A 23,816-nucleotide genomic window follows, 5' to 3' on the forward strand; every position below is an offset into this window, starting at 1 on the left:
CAGAAATGTTCCAACATCTAGTAGAAAGCCTTCCCAGAAGACTGGAGGCTATTATAGCAGCAAAGGCAGGACCAACTCCATATTAATGTCCATGATTTTGGAATGAGATCTTCGAGGAGCAGGTGTCCACATACTTTTGGTCATGTAGTGTACCTGTTATTGACAATGCTTTATGACCCCATAATAATGCATTATAGCAGTTGTCGAGAAAAGGTGTTAGGCCACCGAATTCCATTAATAGAATTCCATAGAATGTCAAACTTACCAGTAAAAAATGACACAAGCCCTTTCATTTTGGCATAGAACATACTGCGCCTTGGCTGCATAACGCCCATCTGGATGAAATAATAAAGTCCAGTGAAAGGAGCGAACAAACTGAGATGTTCTTTAACTCTGGTGGCTGTGGTCTGAAGAGTTCAGCACCACTGACAGCGCGCGCTCGGCAGGCAGGCTATTTACAACAATCCCACACGCTCTCCCATCAAAAGACCTCTCTGACTCTCTGACGTAGGCCTAATTGAGTCCAAGGCACCCCTGTAGGCTACATTATTGTGTGGGCATTGGGCTCAAGTCACTCATCCACTAAATCCTGACAGGGGCTCCCGCGCGCCCCGGGTGTACTGTCGAATCAACGTCCTATCAATGGAAAACCTTCTAAAACTTTGTAGGAGCTCTGCATGGACAGACACTGTGCTACTGCTTTGGGGAATGTGTGTGTGTGTGTGTGTGTATATGTGTGTGTGTGTGTGTGTGTGTGTGTGTGTGTGTGTGTGTGTGTGTGTGTGTGTGTGTGTGTGTGTGTGTGTGTGTGTGTGTGTGTGTGTGTGTGTGTGACAGGTCTGTATTCTGTGTGTGCCAAAGAGTGTATCAATATTACATAATATAATAAAACAAATCATGTAATTCATTACATAATATGAGTTTTTTCCCAAAAGGCTGTATATCAATTTTCATAAATGTTGGCAAATTAACTTTTATTGTTTAAAGAACTTATGAAAGATATTGGTGTTTTTTCACTATAGATGGCATAGATGGCATCATGAGAAAGGAAAATTATGTGGATTTATTGAAGCAGCATCTCAAGACATCAGTCAGGAAGTTCTGACTGATGATCTGATCTGATCCGGAATTTTCCAAGCTGTTTAAAGGCACAGTCAACTTAGTGTATGTAAACTTCTGACCCACTGGAATTGTGATACAGTTAATGATAAGTGAAATAATCTGTCTGTAAACAATTGTTGGAAAAATGACTTGTGTCATGCACAAATTAGATGTCCTAACCGACCTAACCGACCTAACAAACTATAGTTTGTTAACAAGAAATTTGTGGAGTGGTTGAAAAACAAGTTTTAATGACTCCAACCTAAGTGTATGTAAACTTCCGACTTCAACTGTTTATATATATATATATATATATATATATATATATATATGCTTTGAATCAATACAATAATTTGATATCTGTATGTAAAGCACATACATTTGACATTTTAGTAATTTAGCATAAGCTCTTGTCCAGAGCGACTACAGGTAGTTTATTCATCTTCAGATAACTAGGTGAGACAACCACATATCACAGTCTACAGGATACAAACATTCCATTCCAGCTAAACAATGGATATACTGTACAGCGTTTTGCAAAAAAAATACACATTTTAATACACACCTACAATCTATGAATAAAAAAAACTGAGAAAAGTAATATTTTACACACACATGAAAAACGTGAAAAATGTATGGAGATAGAATTTTGGAAATAAACTCTTCATATGTAGCCAGAGAGAGAACTTTCTGAATCAGACACCGTCTAGACTCTAGTCAATAGGTTCACACTGTCCTAACGAGAAAGTACATACATGTTGCCCTAACGAGACAGACAAATGGGAACACGCATTGCTCCAACGATGACAACACCAACAACACACTCTGCCCATCACACAGAGGAAGACCATCAGAAAGAGAGGGACAGAGAGAGAGAGGGGTGGGGGGAGACCAAAACAAAAGAAAATGTGTTAACATTGCCAAAGCAAGTGAAGGAGATAATAAACAAAAGTGAAATAAACAATAAAAGTTAACAGTAAACATTACACTCACAAAAGTTCCAAAAGAATAAAGACATTTCAAAGACATTTATCTCTCTCTCTCTCTCTTTCTCTCTCGACCACTCTCTTTCTTTCTCTCTCTCTAATTCTCTCTCCCGCTCTATCTCTCTACCACTCCTTTTCTCTCTCTCTTTCTATTTCGCTCTCTCTTTCTCTGTCTCTCTCCTTCTTTGTTTCTCTCTCCCCCATCTCTCTTTCTTTCTCTCTCTCTATGTCACTAGTCTCTATATTTGGGGCAGTGGAGTTCAGGGGACAGTCAGTGCTGTTGTGTCTTGGTTACTGCAGCAGTAAGATGACACTCAGAGAGAGAGGCAGAGGAAGTTACCCCATCCTATCACCCCCCTGACAGAGAGATGGTTGGGGGGTCACCCCATTAAGAGTCAGAGGAACCGGTCTTTTCTGGTTATAACTCACCATCTTACTCTATATAACCTCTGACCTTGGTAACCTACTGGCACAGCAACTGGTGACACTACACATTGTAACATGTCCGTAACCCTCCAACATCTCACAGAGAAGAAGCACTCTCTTTTGACGACACCACAACGGCCACTCTCTGGATTGGGCAAAAGGGACACACCTAACATTGGTTAGTGGAATAGAATCGGGTTTGTTAGTACTGGGCTGGAACACAAGCCTGCTGCATACACTGTAGCTCTCAATCGCTGAATTTCAGAAAATCCCTTAATGCTTACATCCATGCAATGCTGTCCATGGAGGGGAGTGAGCAGGTGTTCATGAGGGAGCAAGTGTCCATGAGGGGGAGTGAGCAGGTGTCCATGAGGGGGAGTGAGCAAGTGTCCATGGGGGGGTGTGAGCAAGTGTCCATGAAGGGGTGTGAGCAAGTGTCCATGGGGGGCGTGAGCAAGTGTCCATGACGGGACATAAGCAAGTGTCCATGGGTCAGAGTGAGCAAGTGTCCATGAGGGGATGCGAGCAAGTGTCCATGAGGGGGTGTGAGCAAGTGTCCATGAGGGGGTTGTGAGCAAGTGTCCATGGGGGGGAGTGAGCAAGTGTCCATGTGGGGGAGTTAGCAAGTGTCCATGGGGTGGTGTGAGCAAGTGTCCATGAGGGGATGCGAGCAAGTGTCCATGAGGGGGTGTGAGCAAGTGTCCAAGGGGGGTTGTGAGCAAGTGTCCATGGGGGGGAGTGAGCAAGTGTCCATGTGGGGGAGTGAGCAAGTGTCCATGGGGTGGCGTGAGCAAGTGTCCATGGGGGGGAGTGAGCAAGTGTCCATGAGGGGGTGTGAGCAAGTGTCCAAGGGGGGTTGTGAGCAAGTGTCCATGGGGGGGAGTGAGCAAGTGTCCATGTGGGGGAGTTAGCAAGTGTCCATGGGGTGGCGTGAGCAAGTGTCCATGAGGGGATGCGAGCAAGTGTCCATGAGGGGGTGTGAGCAAGTGTCCATGAGGGGGTTGTGAGCAAGTGTCCATGGGGGGGAGTGAGCAAGTGTCCATGTGGGGGAGTGAGCAAGTGTCCATGGGGTGGCGTGAGCAAGTGTCCATGGGGGGGAGTGAGCAAGTGTCCATGAGGGGGAGTGAGCAAGTGTCCATGAGTGGGTGTGAGCAAGTGTCCATGGAGAGGGAGTGAGCAAGTGTCCATTCTCTGAAGAATGGTATGGGATAAGAAGCCAGCCCTTTCCTACTCTTGGGCAAAGTACAGGGGTGGCCAACACAAATTTTGATTATTTTGGATTTTAAAAAACACTCCAGGCCACTCTTGAAAGTCTTAAACAAGATAGAAAGTATGTTGAAATTATAATGGACCTACACTATATATTTATATAAATTATAATGGACCTACACTATATATTTATATAAATTAGAATGGACCTACACTATATATTTATATAAATTATAATGGACCTACAGTATATATTTATATAAATTATAATGGACCTACACTATATATTTATATAAAATATAATGGACCTAAAGTATATATTTATATAAATTATAATGGACCTACACTATATATTTATATAAAATATAATGGACCTACAGCATATATTTATATAAATTATAATGGGCCTACACTATATATTTATATAAAATATAATGGACCTACACTACATTTACGTCATTTAGCAGACGCTCTTATCCAGAGCGACTTACAGTAGAGTGCATACATTTTATTACATTTACATACAAGGATATCCCTACCGGCCAAACCCTCCCTAACCCGGACGACGCTATGCCAATTGTGCGCCCCACGGACCTCCCGGTTGCGGCCGGCTGCGACAGAGCCTGGGCGCGAACCCAGCCCAGCCTGGGCGCGAACCCAGAGACTCTGGTGGCGCAGCTAGCACTGCGATGCAGTGCCCTAGACCACTGCGCCACCTGGGAGGTGGCGCAGTGGACCTACAGTATAGGTGGCGCATAAATTATAATGGACCTACAGTATAGATTTTCAAATAACTCTCCCTTTTCTGGCCTGCAAATTGATTTTGACAAACAAATCAGTCCCCCCAAAAATCTGTGCGGCCCTCGAACCAAAAAGTTTGCCCACCCCTGTCCTATGTGGGCCGAGTGTCTGCGGATTTTTGCTCCTCCCTTGTACTTGATTGATCAATTAACGCCATTGATTAGTTAGGATCTCCCATCACCTGGTTGTCTACACAAATTAATTCGACACGAATTGAAAGAAAATAACACCCGCTTCAGCAGTACCTCGTCTTCCCTGTAGATGGCAGCAGGACCCCAGAGAGGTTCTATGGGAGTAAATTACAGGCTGCATCTCAGGCTGTTACATATTCTGTTAGGACACAGACCGGTACATTGATAGTAATATGATTGTCTCGATCAGATAAGAAAGTCACATTTTAATTGGGGATGTAATTAGACAGGTTTCATTCTCTTCATCTGCCCTGGAATGGAAAAACTGGAAATATCTGACTTTATGGATGAGTACAGATGAACGAGGAGATGAGACAATGAGATGGAGTCATTAGACTATTGAGATAAAGGACCCTGACCATAGAGTCGACATCACAGCAGAACAGACAAAAGAAAAACCCCAAGCCCAGCAGCTCTCACCCCCTCTGAGCACCCCCCCCTGTCAGCCACCCTGATAGCCCTCCTGACAACCCCCCCACACCCACTGAGGACAAACACAAGACACAGATTGTTCTCCTTATGGACTCAAATGGGAAATATATAGAAGAAAAAAAACTTTTTCCCAAACACAGTGTGTCTAAACTCTGGTGTCCAAACACCCAGTGCGCCCTAGACCTTCTGTCTGAGGACAAACTAGGCTCACCTAGCCACATAATAATACACACAGGCACAAACGACCTGAGAGCACAGCAGGAAAGGGTGGCCACAGCACTGAAGGGAGTGATTGAAAAAGCTTCTTCTACTTTCCCCAACGCACAAGTGGTTATCTCCACCCTGCTACCACGAAAAGACTTCCACCCTGCTACAATACAGCGGGTAAACGCAAGCATTTCCCGTGACTGTGCCTCAAAACCAAATGTTTTCCTGGCCCACCACTTCACCCTGGACTTGAACAGCCTCTATGACCAGGTCCACCTCTACAAGGCAGCAGTACCCACCTTTGCCCGGACTCTAAAGGACATCGCTCTCAAACGCAGCCCCAACACTTCACACAGGAGCAACAGATCAAGAGACACCCCACCCAGACCAGCGAGACACCCTCCAAGACCTGCAGGATCCCCCCCTGGACCTACACATAGAGGACCCACGCCAAGAGGACTTACATCCAGACCACAGCACCCCCAGACACATTCACACCCCCACCCCAACCAATCAACACCCCCCCACATCAACCATGCCCACACCCCATTTAGGCCCCCTCAGATCAGACCTATGCCACTCCTGCCCACCCCATGCACCCCACCCCCGCAAAGAGGGCATCAACATGGAAGTCACACATACGCCCAGGTAGTGAGCGGGCAAACAGGCCCAACCCCCACTCTTACACTCGCCCAAGCCAACGGCATGTACCAGATGCTCAGCAGGCTCTGCTCACACTTACTGGCCTGAGGCCAAACCACGACCAACAACATTGGACACTTTATGGAACAAAAAGCCTTCACTATATCATCCTGGAATATCCAAGGCCTGAGGTCATCGGCCATTTGTAATGTCTTTATTGTTTTGAAACTTCTGTATGTGTAATGTTTACTGTTCATTTTTATTGTTTATTTCACTTTTGTATGCTATCTATCTCACTTACTTTGGCAATGTTAACACATGTTTCCCATGCCAATAAAGCCCCTTGAATTGAATTGAAATAAAGGAGAGGAGACAAGGAGATGACGCTGCTTTAGGAGAGGAAGCGAGCCTCCTACTGGACCATGGATGAGCCTCCTCACGGCAGGACATGTGGAAGCTATACTGAGGCACCATTCGTTTTCTCATATGAATAAGTAACCTAGGCTACTTCAAGGAAGGAAGGAAAGAATGATGCGTTCCCAAAGTAGTTCAATGAATAAAACCGGAGGAACTCCACTCTTTTGCGGACCTGCCAAGAACCTAGACCGAGTTTCACTTTCACATCTCTGGAAGTTGAGCTTTTTTTCAAAGTATATTCCACCCCTTGTTCTGGTGAATCAGAGTGTCACTCTACAGTTCTGCGGGGCTGCGTGAACAGATTACATGATATATTCTTCCTCTGATGAAAGAATATGATCTGCTGTAGCCTACAGCGAGGGTGGTTGAGGACCAGAACACGCATCCATCAAGGCGGGAGCGCGCATTGTGAAGAGGCGGGGCAGCGGGAATATCTCTTTCCGGATATTTACCGATGTTTACCTCCACCTGCCCGCGCGACGCGCCCAGTTCCAAGGTTTTTAACAGCGGTAGTATCAACGGACATGACAAAGTTCCCAAATCCAGGACTACTGAGGTATTTTAACTGATCTTCTCAAACTAGATTGTCTGTGTTCTCATAACAATCCTCCAGGATCAACTTGATATCTGAAGTGAAGTAACGTTAAAGTTGCTGAATGGCATGTTGAGCGTAGCAGCAGAAGAACCTATAACATTAGGCTACGTTTATGTTGGTCGTTCATAGAGCCTACTTAGTTTAAAGTCCACGTCGAGGCTGTATGTTTCAAATAACGTCCAATATACTATATGGTAGGTTCTTATTCTCCGTGTTAATCATTGCGATACACAAGTTTTATCGATAACCGAGATGACGTTGTTCACAAGTTCGCCAATGCAACCAGGAGCATGTCTCAGGCCTAGCTGATACACTTTAAATAGGCAATGTTGTATACCAATACTGCCCACTCAACAGTCTAGACTTGGCAAAAAACTCTGTCCTAAAATAGTTTAGGCAGCTCAGTTCTAACTGGTGTTAATGTCATTATGGAAAATCAGGCGTGAGAGAGTGCTCTACTCACTGTAATGTATTCAGAATGAGTCCAAACATTAACGTGTGTGAGAGAGGCCTACAAAAAGACCTGGCCCACTCCCCTTAGCCTACATTAACAAGCACACACACACAGCTGTTATTAAAAGCATGGGTTAGTGGGTTGATGCCCAGTAGAACTGGTGTGTAAACAACACTGCAGCCCGTGTGTGTGCATGTAGAGCTGAGATCAGTTCCTAGGCCTGTGGATGGACTAGCTTGTCTCTGACAATATTTAACATTCTTATCATTCAGCAGTCTACACAGGGCGGAGGAGAGAACAGGGGGAAAGGACATGTTCAGACTCTGGACAGATAATAATGTATTACCAACATACACACTGCATTACTCATTGTAGCATGATACTGCTTCACAGACACACAAATTACTCACTGGGCCTGTGTGTGTGTGTAATGTGTGTGAGAGAAGTAGAAAAGCGGCTGTTCACTGCAGACGATGTCATCCTTAGGGAGGGGCTAAACTACATGAGCAGATATCATCACAGTTTCCAGAGTCTGGAGGTGTTTCATTAAGATGTGTGTTTTATCTCTCCCCAGGTTGTGGAGATGGACTGAGGGTTGTGTCTGTGTGTGTGTGTGTGTGTGTGTGTGTGTGTGTGAGTGAGTGACGCGTAATTCAGAGTGCAAAGACACAGAGAAACCCGCAGTGGGAACACACAGCCATAACGGGTACCTCCCCAACCAACGCGGCTTCGCATACGCGTCCCTCTATTGATTTGAATGTGTTGACAATTGGAGAAATAGCTTGAGCTGCATTGAGAATTACAAAAGTATGAAGGCCAATGGTCCAATATTCTAGAATACTGCTGTGCGTGCACATTTTGGACTCTGATAGACGTGTGTGTGTAAGAGGTTGAGTAACCCGCGGTAACAGACATGCCCAAACCTGATCTACTGTGTTTGGTTCAACTACTGGACAACACTATCCAAACCTTTACAGTCAACGTGAGTACACACAGTCCTGAGTAGAGTGGGAATGATAGACCGGGAGACTCAGATCTCAGCTTCCCATTGATCTCAACACACAACCTTGACCTGGAGAACACACTCACTAGAAAAGCTTTACCAAAACACACTGTACTGCAATATCTCACACACACTGACTGACTCCCGGTATAAGCTGTGTTTTGCGTCTCTTAGAAGCAGGATGCAGGTGAGGTTTTGCTGGAGCAGGTGTGTAATCAGCTGGGTCTGCTGGAGAGACACTTCTTCAGTCTGCAGCTACGAGACTCCAACACCACCATCGTCACTCAAACACACTCTCCTGTGAGTAGCTACACTAACACAACTCAAACACTCTCCTGTGAGTAGCTACACTAACACAACTCAAACACACTCTCCTGTGAGTAGCTACACTAACACAACTCAAACACACTCTCCTGTGAGTAGCTACACTAACACAACTCAAACACTCTCCTGTGAGTAGCTACACTAACACAACTCAAACACTCTCCTGTGAGTAGCTACACTAACACAACTCAAACACACTCTCCTGTGAGTAGCTACACTAACACAACTCAAACACACTCTCCTGTGAGTAGCTACACTAACACAACTCAAACACACTCTCCTGTGAGTAGCTACACTAACACAACTCAAACACACTCTCCTGTGAGTAGCTACACTAACACAACTCAAACACACTCCTGTGAGTAGCTACACACACACACTTAGTGAATACTCTAAAACTCACACAACAGATGGTGAATGTAACATGTCTTTGATTAACATAGTTTGTCTTGCAGAGGTGGCTGGAGGCCAACAAACCACTGAAGAAGCAGCTGAAAGGTAAGAAACACTAAATGAGACCTTGGCCTGAGCCCAGTGACACCCTACTGTTTAGCCTGAGCCCAGTGACACCCTACTGTTTAGCCTGAGCCCAGTGACACCCTACTGTTTAGCCTGAGCCCAGTGACACCCTACTGTTTAGCCTGAGCCCAGTGACACCCTACTGTTTAGCCTGAGCCCAGTGACACCCTACTGTTTAGCCTGAGCCCAGTGACACCCTACTGTTTAGCCTGAGCCCAGTGACACCCTACTGTTTAGCCTGAGCCCAGTGACTTCCTACTGTTTAGCCTGAGCCCAGTGACACCCTACTGTTTAGCCTGAGCCCAGTGACACCCTACTGTTTAGCCTGAGCCCAGTGACACCCTACTGTTTAGCCTGAGCCCAGTGACTTCCTACTGTTTAGCCTGAGCCCAGTGACGCCCTACTGTTTAGCCTGAGCCCAGTGACGCCCTACTGTTTAGCCTGAGCCCAGTGACGCCCTACTGTTTAGCCTGAGCCCAGTGACTTCCTACTGTTTAGCCTGAGCCCAGTGACGCCCTACTGTTTAGCCTGAGCCCAGTGACGCCCTACTGTTTAGCCTGAGCCCAGTGACGCCCTACTGTTTAGCCTGAGCCCAGTGACGCCCTACTGTTTAGCCTGAGCCCAGTGACGCCCTACTGTTTAGCCTGAGCCCAGTGACGCCCTACTGTTTAGCCTGAGCCCAGTGACGCCCTACTGTTTAGCCTGAGCCCAGTGACGCCCTACTGTTTAGCCTGAGCCCAGTGACGCCCTACTGTTTAGCCTGAGCCCAGTGACGCCCTACTGTTTAGCCTGAGCCCAGTGACGCCCTACTGTTTAGCCTGAGCCCAGTGACGCCCTACTGTTTAGCCTGAGCCCAGTGACGCCCTACTGTTTAGCCTGAGCCCAGTGACGCCCTACTGTTTAGCCTGAGCCCAGTGACGCCCTACTGTTTAGCCTGAGCCCAGTGACGCCCTACTGTTTAGCCTGAGCCCAGTGACGCCCTACTGTTTAGCCTGAGCCCAGTGACGCCCTACTGTTTAGCCTGAGCCCAGTGACGCCCTACTGTTTAGCCTGAGCCCAGTGACGCCCTACTGTTTAGCCTGAGCCCAGTGACGCCCTACTGTTTAGCCTGAGCCCAGTGACGCCCTACTGTTTAGCCTGAGCCCAGTGACGCCCTACTGTTTAGCCTGAGCCCAGTGACGCCCTACTGTTTAGCCTGAGCCCAGTGACGCCCTACTGTTTAGCCTGAGCCCAGTGACGCCCTACTGTTTAGCCTGAGCCCAGTGACGCCCTACTGTTTAGCCTGAGCCCAGTGACGCCCTACTGTTTAGCCTGAGCCCAGTGACGCCCTACTGTTTAGCCTGAGCCCAGTGACGCCCTACTGTTTAGCCTGAGCCCAGTGACGCCCTACTGTTTAGCCTGAGCCCAGTGACGCCCTACTGTTTAGCCTGAGCCCAGTGACGCCCTACTGTTTAGCCTGAGCCCAGTGACGCCCTACTGTTTAGCCTGAGCCCAGTGACGCCCTACTGTTTAGCCTGAGCCCAGTGACGCCCTACTGTTTAGCCTGAGCCCAGTGACGCCCTACTGTTTAGCCTGAGCCAGTGACGCCCTACTGTTTAGCCTGAGCCCAGTGACTTCCTACTGTTTAGCCTGAGCCCAGTGACTTCCTACTGTTTAGCCTGAGCCCAGTGACTTCCTACTGTTTAGCCTGAGCCCAGTGACTTCCTACTGTTTAGCCTGAGCCCAGTGACTTCCTACTGTTTAGCCTGAGCCCAGTGACTTCCTACTGTTTAGCCTGAGCCCAGTGACTTCCTACTGTTTAGCCTGAGCCCAGTGACTTCCTACTGTTTAGCCTGAGCCCAGTGACTTCCTACTGTTTAGCCTGAGCCCAGTGACGCCCTACTGTTTAGCCTGAGCCCAGTGACGCCCTACTGTTTAGCCTGAGCCCAGTGACGCCCTACTGTTTAGCCTGAGCCCAGTGACGCCCTACTGTTTAGCCTGAGCCCAGTGACGCCCTACTGTTTAGCCTGAGCCCAGTGACGCCCTACTGTTTAGCCTGAGCCCAGTGACGCCCTACTGTTTAGCCTGAGCCCAGTGACGCCCTACTGTTTAGCCTGAGCCCAGTGACGCCCTACTGTTTAGCCTGAGCCCAGTGACGCCCTACTGTTTAGCCTGAGCCCAGTGACGCCCTACTGTTTAGCCTGAGCCCAGTGACGCCCTACTGTTTAGCCTGAGCCCAGTGACGCCCTACTGTTTAGCCTGAGCCCAGTGACGCCCTACTGTTTAGCCTGAGCCCAGTGACGCCCTACTGTTTAGCCTGAGCCCAGTGACTTCCTACTGTTTAGCCTGAGCCCAGTGACTTCCTACTGTTTAGCCTGAGCCCAGTGACGCCCTACTGTTTAGCCTGAGCCCAGTGACTTCCTACTGTTTAGCCTGAGCCCAGTGACTTCCTACTGTTTAGCCTGAGCCCAGTGACTTCCTACTGTTTAGCCTGAGCCCAGTGACGCCCTACTGTTTAGCCTGAGCCCAGTGACGCCCTACTGTTTAGCCTGAGCCCAGTGACGCCCTACTGTTTAGCCTGAGCCCAGTGACGCCCTACTGTTTAGCCTGAGCCCAGTGACGCCCTACTGTTTAGCCTGAGCCCAGTGACGCCCTACTGTTTAGCCTGAGCCCAGTGACGCCCTACTGTTTAGCCTGAGCCCAGTGACGCCCTACTGTTTAGCCTGAGCCCAGTGACGCCCTACTGTTTAGCCTGAGCCCAGTGACGCCCTACTGTTTAGCCTGAGCCCAGTGACGCCCTACTGTTTAGCCTGAGCCCAGTGACGCCCTACTGTTTAGCCTGAGCCCAGTGACGCCCTACTGTTTAGCCTGAGCCCAGTGACGCCCTACTGTTTAGCCTGAGCCCAGTGACGCCCTACTGTTTAGCCTGAGCCCAGTGACGCCCTACTGTTTAGCCTGAGCCCAGTGACTTCCTACTGTTTAGCCTGAGCCCAGTGACTTCCTACTGTTTAGCCTGAGCCCAGTGACTTCCTACTGTTTAGCCTGAGCCCAGTGACTTCCTACTGTTTAGCCTGAGCCCAGTGACGCCCTACTGTTTAGCCTGAGCCCAGTGACGCCCTACTGTTTAGCCTGAGCCCAGTGACGCCCTACTGTTTAGCCTGAGCCCAGTGACGCCCTACTGTTTAGCCTGAGCCCAGTGACTTCCTACTGTTTAGCCTGAGCCCAGTGACTTCCTACTGTTTAGCCTGAGCCCAGTGACGCCCTACTGTTTAGCCTGAGCCCAGTGACGCCCTACTGTTTAGCCTGAGCCCAGTGACGCCCTACTGTTTAGCCTGAGCCCAGTGACGCCCTACTGTTTAGCCTGAGCCCAGTGACGCCCTACTGTTTAGCCTGAGCCCAGTGACGCCCTACTGTTTAGCCTGAGCCCAGTGACGCCCTACTGTTTAGCCTGAGCCCAGTGACGCCCTACTGTTTAGCCTGAGCCCAGTGACGCCCTACTGTTTAGCCTGAGCCCAGTGACGCCCTACTGTTTAGCCTGAGCCCAGTGACGCCCTACTGTTTAGCCTGAGCCCAGTGACGCCCTACTGTTTAGCCTGAGCCCAGTGACGCCCTACTGTTTAGCCTGAGCCCAGTGACGCCCTACTGTTTAGCCTGAGCCCAGTGACGCCCTACTGTTTAGCCTGAGCCCAGTGACGCCCTACTGTTTAGCCTGAGCCCAGTGACGCCCTACTGTTTAGCCTGAGCCCAGTGACGCCCTACTGTTTAGCCTGAGCCCAGTGACGCCCTACTGTTTAGCCTGAGCCCAGTGACGCCCTACTGTTTAGCCTGAGCCCAGTGACGCCCTACTGTTTAGCCTGAGCCCAGTGACGCCCTACTGTTTAGCCTGAGCCCAGTGACGCCCTACTGTTTAGCCTGAGCCCAGTGACGCCCTACTGTTTAGCCTGAGCCCAGTGACGCCCTACTGTTTAGCCTGAGCCCAGTGACGCCCTACTGTTTAGCCTGAGCCCAGTGACGCCCTACTGTTTAGCCTGAGCCCAGTGACGCCCTACTGTTTAGCCTGAGCCCAGTGACTTCCTACTGTTTAGCCTGAGCCCAGTGACTTCCTACTGTTTAGCCTGAGCCCAGTGACGCCCTACTGTTTAGCCTGAGCCCAGTGACTTCCTACTGTTTAGCCTGAGCCCAGTGACTTCCTACTGTTTAGCCTGAGCCCAGTGACTTCCTACTGTTTAGCCTGAGCCCAGTGACGCCCTACTGTTTAGCCTGAGCCCAGTGACGCCCTACTGTTTAGCCTGAGCCCAGTGACGCCCTACTGTTTAGCCTGAGCCCAGTGACGCCCTACTGTTTAGCCTGAGCCCAGTGACGCCCTACTGTTTAGCCTGAGCCCAGTGACGCCCTACTGTTTAGCCTGAGCCCAGTGACGCCCTACTGTTTAGCCTGAGCCCAGTGACGCCCTACTGTTTAGCCTGAGCCCAGTGACGCCCTACTGTTTAGCCTGAGCCCAGTGACGCCCTACTGTTTAGCCTGAGCCCAGTGACGCCCTACTGTTTAGCCTGAGCCCAGTGACGCCCTACTGTTTAGCCTGAGCCCAGTGACGCCCTACTGTTTAGCCTGAGCCCAGTGACGCCCTACTGTTTAGCCTGAGCCCAGTGACGCCCTACTGTTTAGCCTGAGCCCAGTGACGCCCTACTGTTTAGCCTGAGCCCAGTGACGCCCTACTGTTTAGCCTGAGCCCAGTGACGCCCTACTGTTTAGCCTGAGCCCAGTGACTTCCTACTGTTTAGCCTGAGCCCAGTGACTTCCTACTGTTTAGCCTGAGCCCAGTGACTTCCTACTGTTTAGCCTGAGCCCAGTGACGCCCTACTGTTTAGCCTGAGCCCAGTGACGCCCTACTGTTTAGCCTGAGCCCAGTGACGCCCTACTGTTTAGCCTGAGCCCAGTGACGCCCTACTGTTTAGCCTGAGCCCAGTGACTTCCTACTGTTTAGCCTGAGCCCAGTGACTTCCTACTGTTTAGCCTGAGCCCAGTGACGCCCTACTGTTTAGCCTGAGCCCAGTGACGCCCTACTGTTTAGCCTGAGCCCAGTGACGCCCTACTGTTTAGCCTGAGCCCAGTGACGCCCTACTGTTTAGCCTGAGCCCAGTGACGCCCTACTGTTTAGCCTGAGCCCAGTGACGCCCTACTGTTTAGCCTGAGCCCAGTGACGCCCTACTGTTTAGCCTGAGCCCAGTGACGCCCTACTGTTTAGCCTGAGCCCAGTGACGCCCTACTGTTTAGCCTGAGCCCAGTGACGCCCTACTGTTTAGCCTGAGCCCAGTGACGCCCTACTGTTTAGCCTGAGCCCAGTGACGCCCTACTGTTTAGCCTGAGCCCAGTGACGCCCTACTGTTTAGCCTGAGCCCAGTGACGCCCTACTGTTTAGCCTGAGCCCAGTGACGCCCTACTGTTTAGCCTGAGCCCAGTGACGCCCTACTGTTTAGCCTGAGCCCAGTGACGCCCTACTGTTTAGCCTGAGCCCAGTGACGCCCTACTGTTTAGCCTGAGCCCAGTGACGCCCTACTGTTTAGCCTGAGCCCAGTGACGCCCTACTGTTTAGCCTGAGCCCAGTGACGCCCTACTGTTTAGCCTGAGCCCAGTGACGCCCTACTGTTTAGCCTGAGCCCAGTGACGCCCTACTGTTTAGCCTGAGCCCAGTGACGCCCTACTGTTTAGCCTGAGCCCAGTGACGCCCTACTGTTTAGCCTGAGCCCAGTGACGCCCTACTGTTTAGTCCAGTGTGCATTTTGATAAATATAAGATTGAATTCTGTGGAAGGGATGAGGGGATTGTGGGGGTCATATTAAGGTCAGGGGTGACGGATTATTAAGGTCAGGGGTGACGGATTATTAAGGTCAGGGGTGATGGATTATTAAAGTCAGGGGTGACGGATTATTAAAGTCAGGGGTGGCGGTCGGATTATTAAGGTCAGAGGTGACGGTCGGATTAAGGTCAGAGGTGAGGTCATTGGGCTGTGTCTAACAGCGTCTCTGTCCTACAGGAGTTGTCTCTCCATTCTACCTGACCCTCCGAGTCCGATTCTTCATCTCAGACCCCAACTCTCTACAGCATGACCAGACCAGGTATGGACATGGGGAGAGATCATGGTCTCGGGATGAGGTAGCCCTGCCTGCCACTTCAAATTCACTGGAACCTTTGGCCCAATAGGGAATTTCCTCTTGGTCTAATGGTCAAGAGGTTGGGTTCTCCTATGGGAGACCTGGGTTCAGAGCCCCTGTGTGTGTGTGTACCTGTAGACTATGTAGAGTGTCTGTGTGTGTACCTGTAGACTGTTGAGAGAGTGTGTGTGTGTACCTGTAGATTATGTAGAGTGTGTGTGTACCTGTAGATTATGGAGTGTGTGTGTACCTGTAGATTATGTAGAGTGTGTGTACCTGTAGATTATGTAGAGTGTGTGTACCTGTAGATTATGGAGTGTGTGTGTACCTGTAGATTATGTAGAGTGTGTGTACCTGTAGATTATGTAGAGTGTGTGTACCTGTAGATTATGTAGAGTGTGTGTACCTGTAGATTATGTAGAGTGTGTGTACCTGTAGATTATGTAGAGTGTGTGTACCTGTAGATTATGTAGAGTGTGTGTGTACCTGTAGAGTGTGTGTGTACCTGTAGATTATGCAGAGTGTGTGTGTACCTGTAGACTATGTAGAGTGTGTGTGTGTGTGTGTACCTGTAGACTATGTAGAGTGTGTGTGTACCTGTAGATTATGGAGTGTGTGTGTACCTGTAGATTATGTAGAGTGTGTGTGTACCTGTAGATTATGTAGAGTGTGTGTACCTGTAGATTATGTAGAGTGTGTGTGTACCTGTAGAGTGTGTGTGTACCTGTAGATTATGCAGAGTGTGTGTGTACCTGTAGACTATGTAGAGTGTGTGTGTGTGTGTACCTGTAGACTATGTAGAGTGTGTGTGTACCTATAGATTATGGAGTGTGTGTGTACCTATAGATTATGGAGTGTGTGTGTACCTGTAGATTATGTAGAGTGTGTGTACCTGTAGATTATGTAGAGTGTGTGTACCTGTAGATTATGTAGAGTGTGTGTGTACTTGTAGAGTGTGTGTGTACCTGTAGATTATGCAGAGTGTGTGTGTACCTGTAGTCTATGTAGAGTGTGTGTGTGTGTGTACCTGTAGTCTACAGCAGTAGTGTGTGTGTGTGTGTACCTGTAGTCTAAGTAGAGTGTGTGTGTGTGTGTGTGTACCTGTAGACTATGTAGAGTGTCTGTATGTGTGTACCTGTAGACTATGTAGAGTGTCTGTATGTGTGTACCTGTAGATTATGGAGTGTGTGTGTGTACCTGTAGATTATGTAGAGTGTGTGTGTACCTGTAGATTATGTAGAGTGTGTGTGTACCTGTAGATTATGTAGAGTGTGTGTGTACCTGTAGACTATGTAGAGTGTGTGTGTGTGTACCTGTAGACTATGTAGAGTGTGTGTGTGTGTACCTGTAGACTGTTGAGAGTGTGTGTGTGTGTACCTGTAGACTATGTAGAGTGTGTGTGTACCTGTAGACTATGTAGAGTGTGTGTGTGTGTACCTGTAGACTATGTAGAGTGTGTGTGTGTACCTGTAGATTATGTAGAGTGTGTGTGTGTACCTGTAGACTATGTAGAGTGTGTGTGTGTACCTGTAGACTATGTAGAGTGTGTGTGTGTGTACCTGTAGACTATGTTGAGAGTGTGTGTGTGTGTACCTGTAGACTATGTTGAGAGTGTGTGTGTGTGTACCTGTAGACTATGTTGAGAGTGTGTGTGTGTGTACCTGTAGACTGTTGAGAGTGTGTGTGTGTGTACCTGTAGACTGTTGAGAGTGTGTGTGTGTGTACCTGTAGACTATGTTGAGTGTGTGTGTGTGTACCTGTAGACTATGTTGAGTGTGTGTGTGTGTACCTGTAGACTATGTTGAGTGTGTGTGTGTGTGTACCTGTAGACTATGTTGAGTGTGTGTGTGTGTGTGTGTGTACCTGTAGACTATGTTGAGTGTGTGTGTGTGTGTGTACCTGTAGACTATGTTGAGTGTGTGTGTGTGTGTGTACCTGTAGACTATGTTGAGTGTGTGTGTGTGTGTGTACCTGTAGACTATGTTGAGTGTGTGTGTGTGTGTGTGTGTGTGTCATTAGCTTGTACTGTGCATGTGTGATTCAGATAATAAGTCTCCTCTACCATCCTGTGTCTTCAGACATATGTACTTCCTCCAGATCAGGAGTGACATCAGAGAGGGCAGGTCAGACACTACGAGCTCCCACCTACACATGCATTCCCTCTTACTCCACCTAGTGGTGTAAACAATGTGACGTTACATTGAGAAAGTGTGTGTGTCCTGCAGGTTGAAGTGTCCTCTGAGTGCAGCTGTGGTACTGGCCTCCTATGCTGTGCAGTGTAAGTTACACTCTTCTGTGGTCTTTTTAGTGTGTTGTCTGTCTGGGGGTTTAACATAATCTCTCTCACCCCTTCTCTCTCTTTGTTTCACCCCTTCTTTTGCTCTCCCCTTCTCTCTCTTTCTCCGCTTTCTCTCTCTGTATTGTAGCTGAGCTAGGTGACTACTCCCCAGACCTTCTCCCTGGTTACCTGTCCAAAAGCCACTTCCTCCCGGAGCAGGATGATGACTTCCTGTCTAGAGTGGAGGCTCTGTACCCAGGGCACAGGTACACACCCACACCCAGGCCAGGCACGTGCACAGCACCCCCCTAGCCTACTAGAGGACATGGTGGCGCTGTTGGCATAATGCTGATACCAACCTATCCTACTCATGTGCTGTTTCAGGGGGCTGAAGCAGAGTGATGCAGAGCTGTGTTTTCTCAACACAGCAAGAACTCTGGAGCTGTATGGAGTGGAGCTACACACTGCCATGGTAAGTACCTCCATATGTCTCCTTCTGACTCACCCTCGTCTTCCCTCTTCTCCCTCTCATGTTTCTATCTCTTTCTTTCTTTCAGGACTCCAACAGTTCCCCTCTATTGGTGGGATTGGCCTCAGGGGGCGTGGCTATCTTCTGTAACATGATTTGCTCCAGTTTCTTCCCCTGGTGAGCACCTGGACTTCTGATCAGACACACACACACACACACACCGCACGCAAATACACACCCTGAGTGTGTATTGTCTCCTGCAGGGTGAACATCATCAAGATATCCTTCAAGAGGAAACGCTTCCTTATGCAGCTCAGACGCAAACATGTGAGTCCTGATTGGCTCAAAATTGTGTTCTGCTCTCATATTGGCTGACCTTAGTGTTGTCTTCATAACCTGTGTGTGTGTTCCAGGGGGAGACGCAGGACTGTGTGGTGAGCCTGGTCCTGCCGTGCCCCAGGGCCTGTAAGAACCTGTGGAGGTCATGTGTGGACCATCACTGCTTCTTTCACACCAACCTGGCAACCCGTAGCCCACACCACACCAACCTGGCAACCCAGATACACAACAAGCTGCTCTCACAACACTGGGCCTTGGGCAACACTAAAACAGACAGGCAAGCGTGCACACACACACACACCCATCATACACACTATCTTTCTTTTACTCATCTGCACACACACACTCTTGTCTCCTCTGCAGTGGTCCAGTGTGTAAGAAAGTGATGGGTGGGATGGAGTGGAACCCAGCTCTGAGGGGATCCACCTCGTCAGAACACCTGGAGACCAAGAGCCTACCTTCCCGATCCCCCCCGCTCACACCCAACTGGTACTACCCACACCACAGCCTCACACACTGCTACAGCAGGAGATACCATGTAAGGGGTAGCTGTGACTAGGGGTAATTTCATCGTACCTTGTCTCTCTCTCTGTTAGGCGGAGTCCTCGTGTGCGTCATGGCGCCCGTAAACCCCGCCCCTCCTCAGTGGAGCTGAACAATGACCTGCGAGACGTGTCAGAGGGGGAGGATGTCTTTTACACCTACAGGGTCTCCCTCAGCAGCAGCCAGGAGGGCACGCCTACACACAGGTCAGACACACACACAATTTCATACTGTGTGTGTATCAGTGTGAAGTACATTCTCATGTTGGAGTCAGTTCTGAACACAGTATCTATCTCAGTGTTTCTGGCACTCACAGCCAAGGAGGCGGATGGTCGCAGGTTGATGACATCGGCACAGGAGAGGAAGACATTAAGGCCACCTCTCACTACCGGGACAAGGTCAGTTACCCAGACAGACAAGGGTGTGATCATGTAATTGTGATAAAGTATCTCATCTGTGTGTGCCAGACTCAGTAAACTCTGTGTTGCAGCGTGCTCTGGGGGATGGCGACCTGCTATTGGTGCGTCTCGCTCCTGATCACGATGGAAAGTTTGGTTTCAATGTCAAAGTGAGTCTCCCCTTCAATTAATCACACACCTACTCTCTTACATGCAGTACCATTCCTGTATCCCTGACTGTTCCTCTTCTCAGGGTGGCGTGGACCAGAAGATGTCCCTGGCCATATCCCAGGTCAACCCTGACTCCCCTGTAAGTGACATGTTCTGGTTTATCTGTGTATATAATGCATTTGTAAACAGTACTTTAGATTAATCCAATGTAATTTGGCTTGTTGATGAATTGATTGTAGGCGGGGCGGGTTGAGCCAAGGTTGTTGGAAGGTGATCAGGTCGTGCTGATCAACGGTCGTGACATCTCTGAACACACGCATGATCAGGTGGTCATGTTTATAAGAGCCAGCAGAGAGTCCCACTCCAGAGAACTGGCTCTGCTTATACGACGCAAAGGTAACACACACTAGAGAGAGCAAGAGAATGGGCCTGCTAATCAGATACTGATGCAGGTAACACTGTGTGTGTGTGTGTTTAGGTCCAGGGCGTGTGGCCCCCCTGCTGCAGTTTCCCTCTGCCCTGTCTCTGACTGGCCAATCACACGGTGAACCACTGCTTCTGCCTGGCCAATCAGAACAAGGCCAGACACTTGAAGAGTCCATGAAACAACTGGAGAGGGGGATCCAGACAGGCACTCTCACCTTCCACTTCGAGGTGTGTTTTAGTTAGACAACAACACTATGAAAGGGACTTGCTTGTGTGTTAAACGTAACAGATGCACTTTGGGAATAACTTGTCAATAAGACCTGCTGTTGATAATCCAGACAGAAGAGCATGGTGAGTGATGGTGGTGATGTGTGTGTTGTAGAACCTGTACATGAGGAAGCCTGGCCTGTCAGTAGCCTGCGCTCGTCTCCCTGAGAACACAGACAAGAACAGATACAAGGACGTGCTGCCCTGTGAGTACACACATCATCTCACACACAGTTGTGTGTCCTAGTAGGAGTGACTCGACATACCAGTGCCAGTGTAGCCATCTTCCCTAATGTCCTGAATGTGTGGAGCTGGAGGACAGGACACTGGTGCTTTGTTTGTTGAGCTGGTACAGGGGTTTGGGTGGGTCTGGAGGGCCCTGGTTGTGACTCCATCTCTAACTCTTTGTTCTGTCAGACGACGTCTCCAGAGTGGTACTTCTGGACCAAGAGGACTACATCAATGCAAGCCACATCACGGTCAGTACACACTGTGTTTAGTGTTGTCCTTGTTGGCTTGTGTTTGTGTATAGTCATGCTGTGTGTGTGTCTCAGGTGGTGTCCCCAGGGTCTGGTGTGTGTCTGCGCTACATTGCAGCTCAAGGACCGCTGCCTCAGACCTGCACTCACTTCTGGCAGAGTGTGTGGGAGCAACACACACACACCATCATCATGCTCACCACACTCACCGAGAGAGGACGGGTATGCACACGGACCCTCTCTCTCTTTCAAAGAGTGAAACACACATTACTGAATGAGAATGGGTACAGCACACAGGTTTACCAAGGTCCCAGGCTCATTGTGAGTCGCTGTCTGCGTCTTTGCCTGCCTGTTGCTTGGTAACCTGAAGCTCTCACTGATTGATTGTCTTGCTGATATTCCACAAGTGCCCTGGTTTTTCTCTCTCACACACACACACACACACACACACACACACACACACACACACACACACACACACACACACACACACACACACACACACACACACATTCAGGCTGACAGTCAGTTTCCACTCATCTCCTGATGTAATATAAGTACTGGCCCTGAGAATGTCCTGAGATGTTTGGGAGAACACAGTGAGTGAAGCACTGACTCAGAAATATGAAACACAGCTCAGTAAAATAATATTTCTCAGAGCTTAAAGATTACAGCCTCTATAGTAAATCAATATTAATGAATGTCAAAATTAATTGTGTGTGTTTGTATGTGTGTGTGTGTGTGTTTCAGACTAAGTGCCACCAGTACTGGCCACACCCTCCTGAAGTGAGGGATTATGGGTACCTGAGGGTCAGCTGCCACTCTGAGGAATGCAACCTGGCCTACGTCACACGCCAGTTCACCCTCACACACACACAGGTAACACAAAAACATGACCTAGCTCACATAACAGGAGGTGTGTGTGTGTTCTCCACAGGAAACATTGACCAAACTATCCCCATCCAGCTCCACGTGTTTCTGCTTCAATTGGCATTGTTTATTTACCTTTGCACCACAGAGGTTAATATAGAACATGTTCTCCTTTACAATAATAGCCTGCCAAAGAGTACATACACACACAACACTACTGTGCAGACCCATCTGTTCCTCTGGCTCAGTTAATCCCTGCATGGACCACAGGCTGGACAACACTCCTCCTCCATCTCTCCCTCTACTCTCTTCCATCTCTGCCTCTCTCCATCTTTCCTCTCTCCCTCTACTCTCCTCCTCTATCCCTCCATCTCTCCTTCATCACAGTAACTAACGCGTTACCATACCCTACACTTTTCTCAGTTTCTCTCTCCTCACATATCATCCATCTCTCCCATTACAATCACATATCCACATATCCAAGTTAATTTTTGAAAATATATTTTATGAGAGACAGATGGGGGAAAAGTGTGTGTTCTCTCAGCTGTTTTCTGTCTGTTTTTCCTAAATGTGTGTGTGTTTCCAGCTGGGAGAGGAGCGTTCGGTGACCCACCTGCAGTATGTAGCATGGCCAGACCATGGTGTACCTGATGACCCCTCAGACTTCCTGCTGTTCATCACCTCTGTTAGAGAGAGGAGGACAGGAGACACACCACTTATGGTGCACTGCAGGTACACACACACACACACACACACACACACACACACTAGGGTTACAAGATTTATAACACCTCATGTATGTTGTTGATGTAATTGCAGCGCAGGGATTGGGCGTACAGGTGTTCTCATTACCATGGAGACGGCGTTGTCGCTGTTGGAGAGCGGTCGACCTGTGTTCCCTCTGGACATCATCAGGACGCTCCGAGACCAGAGGGCCATGATGATCCAGACCACGGTACACACGCGCCTATACGTCTAACCATTAGCTACTCTCCTCCCAAGATCAGCATTGAAACCCTAATGACTATGTCTGCAACTTCCTTTGGTATGTTTGTTGTATGTGACTGGACTGTTTTTGTTTGTGTTCAAGTGTCAGTTCCGGTTTATGTGTGAGGCCATCCTGCGTGTCTACAGAGAGAGAGGAGAGCATTCTACAGCACCACCCTCAGCACTGCTAACGGACCATTAACAGGAGGATGGGGGGACAGCTAGCCCCAGCACTAGGCTAACAGGAGAAGAGGACTGCTAGCCCCAGCACTAGGCCAACAGGAGAAGAGGGCCGCTAGGCTGTAGCCTTAGAGAGCCATAGCATTCCACTAGCCTTAAGTGCTCGACAACAGCTAGCCTTCTGTTGCTACAGCACATAACGAGCCATAGTGCCGAATGTGCTCAGCTAGTCCTATCCTTATGTTAGCCATAGAGCACCGCTAGCAGGGAAGGACCATGTACTATAAAGGTCTCTTTTTTTTCTTCTCTGGGACCAAAGTGCTACTGTATGAGTGACTGAAGACTGTATCTCAGTACCTCCTGAGTGGAGGCTATATAGCCTTCCTAATGGAGCCCGCGGCTAGTTCCTCCTGAGTGGAGGCTATATAGCCTTCCTAATGGTGGCCCGCGGCTAGTTCCTCCTGAGTGGAGGCTATATAGCCTTCCTAATGGTGGCCCGCGGCTAGTTCCTCCTGAGTGGAGGCTATATAGCCTTCCTAATGGTGGCCCGCGGCTAGTTCCTCCTGAGTGGAGGCTATATAGCCTTCCTAATGGTGGCCCGCGGCTAGTTCCTCCTGAGTGGAGGCTATATAGCCTTCCTAATGGTGGCCCGCGGCTAGTTCCTCCTGAGTGGAGGCTATATAGCCTTCCTAATGGTGGCCCGCGGCTAGTTCCTCCTGAGTGGAGGCTATATAGCCTTCCTAATGGTGGCCCGCGGCTAGTTCCTCCTGAGTGGAGGCTATAGAACTAGGCCTTTTCTAGACTAGAGAGATTGACTGGTCTCTCTGTATTGTTGGGAGTGAGGCTTTCGGTGGATTCACAGTAGAGACGAACACTGCCAGATCCACCACACACTACCCCACGCTCCCACCTTCCCTAAATTATTGACACACTGAATAAACACACTGACATCTACTTGGAGCTCTTTTGTT

The 23,816-nt window shown here is 49.2% G+C and overlaps 1 protein-coding gene across 3 annotated transcripts; it reads left to right on the forward strand.

The window, feature by feature from the left end:
- Positions 1-6,806: 6,806 nt before the first annotated feature.
- On the forward strand, positions 6,807-23,799 carry LOC120048855 (tyrosine-protein phosphatase non-receptor type 3-like). 3 transcript variants are annotated; one of them, XM_038995144.1, is made up of 26 exons: positions 6,807-6,968; positions 8,036-8,443; positions 8,639-8,764; positions 9,244-9,286; positions 15,321-15,402; positions 17,517-17,561; positions 17,664-17,716; positions 17,865-17,982; positions 18,101-18,188; positions 18,274-18,362; positions 18,449-18,512; positions 18,599-18,801; positions 18,888-19,013; positions 19,121-19,273; positions 19,384-19,465; positions 19,558-19,635; positions 19,719-19,775; positions 19,876-20,032; positions 20,115-20,290; positions 20,445-20,535; positions 20,747-20,808; positions 20,884-21,030; positions 21,559-21,687; positions 22,265-22,410; positions 22,498-22,633; positions 22,769-23,799. In XM_038995144.1, exons 2-26 carry the CDS (start codon positions 8,375-8,377, stop codon positions 22,865-22,867), a joined length of 2,619 nt encoding a protein of 872 aa, XP_038851072.1. In that variant the 5' UTR covers positions 6,807-6,968; positions 8,036-8,374; the 3' UTR covers positions 22,868-23,799. The 3 variants fall into 3 exon arrangements, with proteins under 3 accessions (XP_038851072.1, XP_038851073.1, XP_038851071.1); XM_038995143.1 differs by having other exon boundaries at positions 6,809-6,968; positions 19,366-19,465; XM_038995145.1 differs by lacking the exon at positions 17,517-17,561 and having other exon boundaries at positions 6,808-6,968; positions 19,366-19,465.
- The last annotated feature ends 17 nt before the right edge of the window (positions 23,800-23,816 follow it).

This window comes from Salvelinus namaycush, chromosome 5 (genome assembly GCF_016432855.1).
Source record: "Salvelinus namaycush isolate Seneca chromosome 5, SaNama_1.0, whole genome shotgun sequence".
In the NCBI taxonomy this organism is placed as follows: Eukaryota; Metazoa; Chordata; class Actinopteri; order Salmoniformes; family Salmonidae; genus Salvelinus; species Salvelinus namaycush.